Here is a 10,214-nt window from a genome sequence, read left to right on the forward strand (position 1 = left end):
TAATTCAATTGATAACTGATTAATTTTTCGTGGACTTGAGTTTTCATAAAATCTCTTATAAAAATTTAAAAAATTGGTCAATAATTTTTTTTCTTTCGTAATCTCTTCTTATATAAATACTACTGAACAAGATTCCGTCGAAAAAGTTTATAAAAGTTTTATCATTTGTTTATAATCATTTTTTAAATTTATCAAAAATGGTAAAATCCGTTTTTATATTAATATATTGCATTTAGTAGCGTGGCTAAAAATTTTTAACTCTTATTGCTTAAAAATTCTTTATAAGCAAATAGACTATTTGAATATTTTTGAAAAATTTTTTTGTCTTTTTATAGTCTTAGTGAAATCATGATTTTTTTTTTAAATTGTGCTCCGACGCACGACTGGAGTTTACTCCTTAAGTTCGATAGTGTAACCAGATGCAAAAAGAGTTTATTTAACTTAAAAAAGATTGGTTGATTGCCAGAATATTTTGGGCTTCCTTCATTAATTTTTTCTTTAATCTGTAAGCTTGCTGTCTCTCGGCTGAAGTTTTTGGAGGTTTAGATTTTTTCCTAGTCAAAAAATATAAAAAAAAATTAGAAAATTTATAAATGCATAATTATAAAAATTTCAACCGACTTTAAGAAAATTGATAAAAAAAGGTTTTTATAAACATTTTTATTAAATTATTATGATTAATTTTTTATTTAAAATATAATATTATCTTAATAATTAACAAAAATGGTTATAAAAAGATAATTATGTCACTAAATCTTTTACATACAATAATAAATAGTACATGAAAATTATTTAAATAAGCTAAAAAATAACTTTTCGAAAGAAAATTATATAAAATCATTATTATAATGAGAAAATATTGTCGATTTTTCTGATAATATTATCGAATTATTGACTACAGTTGTTAATATTTAAAAATTATTCATAAAATAAATCATAATAACGTGGAAGAATTTATAGACATCGACAAAAAAATTAATTTTTGGTTAGGTTAGAAATTTTCTATTTTATGTGGATGCGCTCGATAATTCATATTGGGTTGATTATCTAATTTTATGTGTTGTTTTCAAATATATATTTATATGAACTACATCGATAATTATTAAAATATTTAATAAATACAAATTGCACATGCTCATACATATAATACATGAATTATAACGTAACTTGCAACCACGTGTTTGTTAGATGTTCCGGCAATATCATCTACACCTCTTTCTGCCATAGTTATTTGAAAATACTTTCAGTTCACTTTAGCGGAACACAATGATCAAAATTAAAACTTCACAATAACAATATTAATTATTGATATTTATAATAAAAACAGCAATATAAGTATGTTGACACTGACAAATTAGAAAGTTGCGCATCATAGGGTGCGCACCAAAAACGTAACGAGGTCATTCATCGATAGATTTTACTCCTCACATTTTTCTCATACCGGGCCCCTTATATATGCAAATCGATTCTTAAGGAGTAAACTCCAAAAATTTTTTTCTTAAAAACAATTTTTAATTATTTATAACTGTTTTTTTCATTTATCAACTATTTAAAATATTTATTAAGGATTATTTTTTTTATTCATCATTTACAATTCTCAATATTATTATGAAAAAAAATTGATTTACTTGAATTTTCATTGTTTATTTTATAAACAATTTGTTATAAACAAATTTCGATTTTCATTTTCTTTTTTTTTTTTCGTAGCAACAAAAAATTACAAACACAGCTATGTGCATTAGAAAAGTAAAAAAAAATTCTCTACTTTTTATTGAATTTTCAAATACTTTACCCTGTCAAAGTTCCAGCGGTCTACTATTTTATTAACTTATATATTGTTATAACTATTAATTATACGGTCTTTGACATTCAAGACGATTTTTTACATAATTTATTGATTTATATAATAAGTTTTTTATATACTCGATATCTATTACATTGTTAAAAACATTTGTTTATAAATAAAAAGCATTATTTGAATCTTTAAATGGATATGTATTATAAACTATCGAAGTTACGGCTTTTATAGATGACACTATAATTTATTCAGATCTTTAAATTAATATTAAATGTTAAAAAAAATATTTTCTATTGCATGCTTTGACTGGCGGCGACGGCTGAGTACAGAAACGGCCGCGCGGAGCACAATTTTCAACGTGAGACGTACCACTTTTTCACATGTGCTAGTGCAGATTTTGCGATCTTACCTGTCACACCTTGAATTCCACAGACAACACTGAAGATACATACAATTATATAATTCATATTCCAATTCATAGCCTGGAAATAATAAAAATAATCGATTACCATAAGCACAAGTGTTGGAAAACTCTCAATATATATTAGATTTTCGTTAAGATTCATTTTAATATCCATACTAATAGAAAAAACATCAGGGACATTTACGATTCCATACAGCATATGTTTCAAATTTGAAGATGCCACGTGGTTTGTTTGGTAGCCATCAACAGTGAACGTTTTCAGTGAAGTTGTAAACATGGAAAAAATTGGTCATCGTTATGTCATACAATACTTTTATTTGGTGAAGGGCCTTACCCTAACCCATTTAAAAAGAAATGGGAACCAAAACTGCTTGTTTAGTTAACTTTATTCCAATAAATAAAACTAAATTTGATACTTAATAAATATATATTAATGAGAAAAATGTGCTTGTATTTCCTTGGAAATTTTGAATAAGTCAGGTTTGAATTTTGTTGTTTTTAATGGCTTGATTCAAAGTTCTCTTCAATAAGACGGCTTCTCAGTTTACTCTCGACAATTTTCATGCTTGAAAAGATTGATATATATATATATATATATATATATATATATATATATATATATATATATCTTCAGCTGATCGTTAGACTCAGGAATACTATTTCAAGCGTTGAAAATGATCATGTCTTCCTCGTCCAGATGATTCAAAGCAAACCACACAAAGACGTTCGCATCCCCTTGATTTAAAATCCATCAATTGTATTTCAAAGCTACCAATATAAATCTTAAAAGAAGAAAATTTCTAATCGTTTGTTGTAGTATTTAGAATATTTTTTACTAATACCAAAGTTGCTATGCTGTTTTCAAGTTCCTGAAATCTGCTGAGAAAGATTTCCTCCATATTCAAAATTATTGTTTTAGAATGGTGTTTATCAATAGAGGAATTAGTTTCTTGAGGATGCTTCAGCGGAATCGGAAAGTGAAACAATGTGAAGAGCTTGAAGAAAAAATTACATATGTTCTTGATTTATCAAAGGATTTTAATTTATGAAAATAAGATGTAATTTTGTTCTCACTAAGTTTTTTGAATGAAAATATTTTTGCACCTCTATGCCAGAGCTGCACTTAAAGAGCCACATGCAGTTCTGGAGCCGCCCTTTGCGCACCACTGCCCTAACCATTATTCCTAACCAGATTCTACTCTGGGTGAAACTGCTCCTTCGTTATCAACAGTAAAATATTGAGTAGCAGAGTTTAAACGAGGCCGTATGACCTGCGTAGACCAGCATCGCAGTGATCGACCAAATGAGGTGACGACTCCAGATATGGTCATTTCAAAAAGTGCGTTACATCGCATAGTAACTGAAAATTTGGACATGAGAAAGCTGTGCGCAAGATGGGTGCCGCGTTTGCTCACAATGGAATAAAAACACCATCGTGAGAATGTTTCCAACGAGTGTTTGGCCATTTCATAACCATGGATGGAAAGTGTGTCCATTACTTCACACCCGAAATAAAAAAACAATCAAAACAATGGATTGAAAAGGGAGAACCGGCTCCAAAGAAGGAAAGACCGGATGCGCATGGGATAATTTTCATTGACTATCTTGAAAAAGGGAAAACTATCAATAGCTAGTATTATACGAACTTATTGCAACGTTTGAGCGAAGAAATCAAGCAAAAACAGTCGCATTCGGCTAAGAGGAAAGTTTATTTCATCAAGACAATGCACCAGCACACATCCGTTATTGCAATGACAAAAATTAATGAATTAAAGTTTGAATGGCTCGGTGGTCGAAGATTTTCCAACAAAATTGTAAATAGGAATCTGTTGTTCCATTTAATCAACCCATAACAATTTAGATTCAGATATGGAAAGGTCTTAATATAAATAGAGGATATTTTCACTTTGGGTGAAAATTGAATGAGCGACTTCTCGATCCGAATTCCAGTTCTAAAAATAAATAATTTGTAAGCCGCATCATGGAAGAAAATGTTTTGAAATCGCCGGCAAATTCTTATAAATATTATAAATGTGAATGTAAGTTTCACGCAAAAACTACTTGACCGATCATCATGAAACTTTGTACACATATTCTTGGAGGTATTAGAAATAACATAGTTTACTTTTTCTGAAAAAAAAAATATTTTTTACGAGATATAAAATCATTTTTTGTCAAAAATCTCAAAATCTAGCTTCCTCAACGCCATCCAGTAATGAAGTTTCAGCTCTGAGTACTGCAATACCGTTCCATTGTATTACCAAAGGTCATATCAATATCCAATCCATTTGACTATAGCTTCATTTATTTATTGTTTTTTTCTGTCATTATATAGGCTGTATAGAACTATATGAAGTTTGGAAGTTAGGTGTCATTTTTGTGGTTACATGTTATTCATTATTTTAGATCTTATTCTTTGGTTTTAATTCTTACTGTTTTTCTTTAAAAATGCCTCGGAAGCAAAAACTTCGTGCAGTAAAAGTATAAGCGAAATATAAAATCTTCGGTTCACGCACTAATGAAAAGACCAAGTCCGGATACGGAGGGATCATGATTCCCCTGATTAATAACCATTTCTGCTTGTACCGGGTATCCCAATAAAAATGGTCCCGGCCATATCTCGGGAACCGTTTATAGTACAGCTTCGGTAAAAAAAATTATAGCAAAAGTGACCTCGAGAAAAACCTGGAAATTATTTACATAGTTGTAGGTCCACCGCCAGAGGGCGTAAATAAATACCAAAAATCATAAAATGAATAATTTACAAACTTTATTATGATAAAACGCCTGTAAGTTCAGTTCTACTTAACCTATCTAGGGAAACTTAGTCTATTTGAAAAGAGCTCTTTTCTACCAATCTAAGAGTTATAATTTCGAAGCAATCTAATGAGTGACGTATACGCTAGAGGGCGCTATTTATTTATTTTTTTAAATCTAGCTATCCTTGAAAAATGTTGATGGAAACATGCAGTTTTAATTAAGGAATATAAAAGTAGACCAAATTAGCAACAGAATAGCGAAAACCGCATGTCGATATCTTTCTCGTATTACGAGATATCTTAAGAAATGTGTAAATTTTAAGCATTTTCCTTTAAACATAAATTACTCCAGGTTGACTGAAGGGATTTTAACATTTTTTGACTCCTCAAAATTGTCTTTCCTTTCCCTTTATTGGGACACCCGGTACATATTAGCAAAGTTTAATTTTTAATAAATTACTTTGATAGAATTGTCATTGTCTGACCTAATAAGTCATAGTTTTGAGTTATAATTGATAAACGTTATTATAATAATTTAACAACTCAAAATAGACTCAATAAAAACCTTTCGCATTATTTCTCAGTTATCGAACTGGAAATGGAAAACTGTCCTAGACGAAACAACGTTGTGATATATGATTCAAAATCGATGAGGAATTGAGGTTTAAAGTGAAAATTGCGTAAAATTCGTAATTGTGCTGTCAAAAACAACGTAATTAACTTATATTTTGTAGGTAAAAGGTATAAAATGCTATGTCTTTGGGGGAGGACTCGTTCTAATACTAATTACCACCCTTTGATCCGCCATTTGAGAAGACAACAGCAAACAAAGCGGCAGAGTGTTTTGAGAGCAGCTGAAACTCCTTTTCAGGTACGAGCTCATTCTGACTTCTGACAGTCAGCTAGAAGAACGATAGAAACGCCAGAGCAATCGCAGGCGGGAGGAATTTATGCAGAAATGCAGACCACGCGCCGTCGAAATTTCATGCGTAAGGATTGGTCGGTTTTTAATGATACTAGGTTTCAATATAATATCATAATCATCCTTTGATTGTTATTAGCTCAATGAATAAAAAATGTTAATATTGCGGTACTTTCAAATCGAAAGATGGAATGTGCCGTTCCAGTGGTAAAATTTCACTTACATTACTTGGTTAACCAGAAGACTTTATTGTTAAGTGTTGCAGATATGTCAAAGTAATTTTTAAGCACAAAAAGAAAGTATAACTCCTGCTTCCAATTATATGGATTCACTTCTAATGTAATAATCTCTTTTTCTTCTTTAATGGCTTCAATGGCAGCTAGTAAAAGCTGGTATAATATATTTTCAACTGTGATTTGCTTATAATCCAAGTAATCATAGTAATTGATAAATCATTCAAGTATTTCAAACAATAAATTCAATTGAAAAATAACTCACTTATTTTTTTAATAACACTGTCCAGGGATATCAATGTGTTAACCTTCACTTTGAAACATTTATTTCATACTGCAATGAGTTTTATCGATATCTGAATTGAATGGGATGATTTAATTTAATTTATTATATAAACAGGTCAAAAGGTCCAGATAAATAGATCGAAAGGCAATAATGATAACAATTATATAATCTTACATAAGTATACTAAATTAAAGAATTCGTTAAAAAATATTTGAAATACCTAAATACTATTCCTTTCGACATTATTAATTTTTGAGATACAGGATAAAAAAAGGATGCAGGAGAAATACATCTTTTATTGCATATCTTCTAAGGCAACCTTTTGAGTCGGGAAAGCTAAAAATCTTTTATTATTTAAGAAAAAATATTTATTTAATCATATGTTCGTAGTGTTTTTCACAACAAATTATTAGATAATTATCTATCATTTAAGTAAAAAATAAAACAAATAAACATTTACCCACAACCCTAACTTGTACATTTGAGCAAACAAATTCAATGGGAGCGATGGTTTCTTAGTTTTTTTTTATTTCTGTTTAACGTGCCTCGTAAGCGCTGGTCATTGGCACACAAAAACAATCATAAGATACAAAAGTTACAAAATTCAATACAATACGTAAATTATTTTTATTTTCTCATACAGCTTGGTGATTTTAGGAAGCTATATGATTTCCTTCACTTCCGTTGGACAATTGAGTGTTTCCTTGAGGAAAAAACTGGTCATCGTTATGTGTTACAATACTTTTATTTCATGAAAGGCTTCACCCTGACCAATATAAAAGCTGAGCTGGATTCTACTCTGGATGAGATTGTTCCTTCGTTATCAATAGTAAAATATTGGGTATATGCTGTAAAGACTAGCCAATTTGGGAGCGAATTCTCATTGGCTCTTGAGGGATGCGCAGAAAGAGTCGAAAATGAGCCCTCGGGAAGAAAACACCTTGTAGTCTTTATATCATAATTGGGTAGCAGAGTTTAAACGAGGCCATTCGAGCTGCGAAGACCAGCAGTCGTAGTGGTCGATAAAATGAGGTGACGACTCCAGAAATGTTGAAAAAAATCCACAAAGAGGTAGTGGATGATCGTCGACTGAAATTGCGGTACATCGCATATTAAATGAAAATTTGGACATTAGAAAACTGTGTGCAAGATGGGTGCCGCGTTTGCTCACAATGGAACTAAAACAGCATCGTGAGAATTTTTGCAACGTTTCATAATCGTGGGCTCACCACTTCACATCCGCAACAAAAGAACAATCATAATAATGGATTTAGAAGGGAGAACCGGCTCCAGAGAAAGCAAAGACCATTCAGCCTGCAGACAAGGTCATGGCGTCGGTTTTTTGGGATGCGCGTGGGATAATTTTTATTCACTATCTTGAGAAAGGGAAAAGTATCAATAGCTAGTATTATACGAACTTATTGCAACGTTTGAGCGAAGAAATCGAGTAAAACCAGCCGCATTTGGCTAAGAGGAAAGTTTATTTCATCAAGACAATGCACCAGCTCACACATCTGTTATTTGTAGTACTTTTCACAACAAATTAGATAGTGTACATACATATTTATATAGAACTATTAGATAATTACCTATCGTTTAAGTAAAAAATAAATAAAAATGAACATTAACTCACAACTCTAACTTGTACTTCGTTTACAAACAATTGGGCAAACAAATTTAATGGAAGCGATGGTTTCTTAGTTTTTTTATTGCCTCGACAGCGCTGGTCATTGGCACACAAAAACAATCATATGATACATAAAGGACTGTTACAAAATCTATTACATTACGTAAATTATTTATATTTTCTTATACAACTTGGTGGTTTTGAGAAGCTCTATGGTTTTCTCCATTTCCGTCGGTAGGTCAGTGTCTCCTTAAGGTTGGTTTTCATATCAAACTGTTGATATACTTTAGAGTATTATCTGCAGTCGGTGAGGATGTGCTTAACAGGCGCAGGAACCTGACAACTTTGGCAAACAGGACGACTTTCTGACGACATCAAATAGAAGTTTTGTGTGGTTGATGCGGAATCTTCTTATTGTCACAGCTCTATTTTTTACCGGTGACAGAGGTTTGATATACACAAGAGTAATGTTAATAGGAGCCCCACGGCATTTAAATTATTGTTTATTACATAATAAGCACACTACATTGATATTTCCGGGAGATGTGTAGTCTTAATAATAAAAATTCAAATTCACAAAACCGCGCCAAAAACGATGTTTTTGTAATGGCTGTGGTCTTTATTGGACATTATTTACCTGGATTTCTAACTATTTACATTTAATATCTTTGCATATTTGATTGATAGTTTGTGAATCAATCAAAACAGGTATTGATTCTTCCTTCTTTATATATGGCTTGCTAGTTATAAGGTAATGGATTTTATCCATATTAATAAAAGAAGAAGATTTTAGGTTAAAACAGATTTAGAAATAAAAAGCAAATTGAAAATTATCTGTTAGTTATAAAATAAATACATTTTACTGGGCTTAAAAACGAAACTAGGAAAATGAAACTCCTTACACACAATATGCTCACGTCGAAATGCATGAAAGGAGTCGCAGTGGGATATCCTTTGAAAATAAATGTAAGTGGTACATTTTTTAAAATATTCAATGCCTTCATGAATCTTCTAACTTTAGGCACAAGATATACAAGAATCAGAAGTGGATTTCAACCCCGAATTGATAGCTAAAATTATTCCGAAACTAGACTGGACAGTTCTATGTGAAGCCGCTGAAAGTATCGGTAAAATAGAAAATCTACCCAAACAAATTGTTGATAATTTTGAAAATGATGAAGAGTTTCTTAAGAAGGTCCACAAAATCCTGTTAGAAGTAGATATTGTGAATGGAGAATTAATATGTCCAGAAACTGGAAGAAAATTTCCTATTAATAACGGAATCCCAAATATGCTTTTAAATGAAGATGAAATATAAAAATTATTACTAATATGTCTTTTAGTTTGTGATTAGATTAGATGATCTAGGACGTAAAGGCCTTAAATTCATCTCACTAACACTTTAACCTACTGATATATTCTATACTCCCTTTACCAGTTGTAGTAATCAACTATAACCAATATTTTACAGCTTTGGATGTAGTTCAGGATTCAGTCAGCTTGAGATGACTGAAAAAGTCATAGAGATACTCTTAGCATCGAATCCTGATACTTTCTAAGGATGGTATTCAGTTTGAAAAATGCCCCGGCTACTTTCAAGGGGGCTAAGGACAATATACAAGGTATACAGAACAGAAAGGGCCTTGCTACCTTTATGATACAATTGTTTTCTCCACTTCACTGCAATAACATATAGAGAGACTAAAATATGTATTTGATCGCCTCAGGGAATCCAATTTCAATATACATTTGAATAAATCAGAATTCCATTAGGGCATCAAAATGTTATAGGTTTTAGGTTTCTTCAGTTTTTTTTTTTGATAATTTTTAAAAGAAAGATAAGTTTTGACGTTTCGACTTTTCTTTAATATATCAAAAGGTCTAAGAAATAAGAAATTAAAAAAAATCAGAATTCCTAGAGCAAGTAATCACCCCTGATGGAATGGAGGCAACCTAGATGAAATAAAAGCCTTTAGAGATTATCTTATACTCAAGACAGATGTATGGCAAGCCAGACTTGGTAATGGTTATCCAGGAGTCGTGTCTGAGATGGCTGGGACATATGGAGAGGATGCCTTCTGATCTATAACCGTACATAGCCATGTATGGAGTTCCTGTATGACGACGAAGACCGCGCCATCGCTGATTGGAGGACGTTGAGGCGG

General features: G+C 31.3%; 2 protein-coding genes across 2 annotated transcripts in view; one reads left to right on the forward strand and one right to left on the reverse strand.

The window, feature by feature from the left end:
* LOC130442132 (nose resistant to fluoxetine protein 6-like) overlaps positions 1-6,503 on the reverse strand; it is a 43,442-nt gene extending 36,939 nt beyond the window's left edge. Inside the window, exons 1-2 of the mRNA XM_056776196.1 lie at positions 6,402-6,503; positions 2,208-2,280 (exon numbers count right to left, since the gene is read on the reverse strand). Coding sequence (XP_056632174.1) covers positions 2,208-2,277 — 70 coding nt within the window. The 5' untranslated portion in view covers positions 2,278-2,280; positions 6,402-6,503. The remainder of the gene's footprint in view (positions 1-2,207; positions 2,281-6,401) is intronic.
* Positions 6,504-8,841: 2,338 nt separating this feature from the next.
* Positions 8,842-9,380, forward strand: LOC130441537 (multifunctional methyltransferase subunit TRM112-like protein). Its single transcript, XM_056775259.1, has 2 exons — positions 8,842-9,015; positions 9,071-9,380. Exons 1-2 carry the CDS (start codon positions 8,938-8,940, stop codon positions 9,365-9,367), a joined length of 375 nt encoding a protein of 124 aa, XP_056631237.1. The 5' UTR covers positions 8,842-8,937; the 3' UTR covers positions 9,368-9,380.
* The last annotated feature ends 834 nt before the right edge of the window (positions 9,381-10,214 follow it).

Source organism: Diorhabda sublineata, chromosome 3, assembly GCF_026230105.1.
Source record: "Diorhabda sublineata isolate icDioSubl1.1 chromosome 3, icDioSubl1.1, whole genome shotgun sequence".
NCBI lineage: Eukaryota > Metazoa > Arthropoda > Insecta > Coleoptera > Chrysomelidae > Diorhabda > Diorhabda sublineata.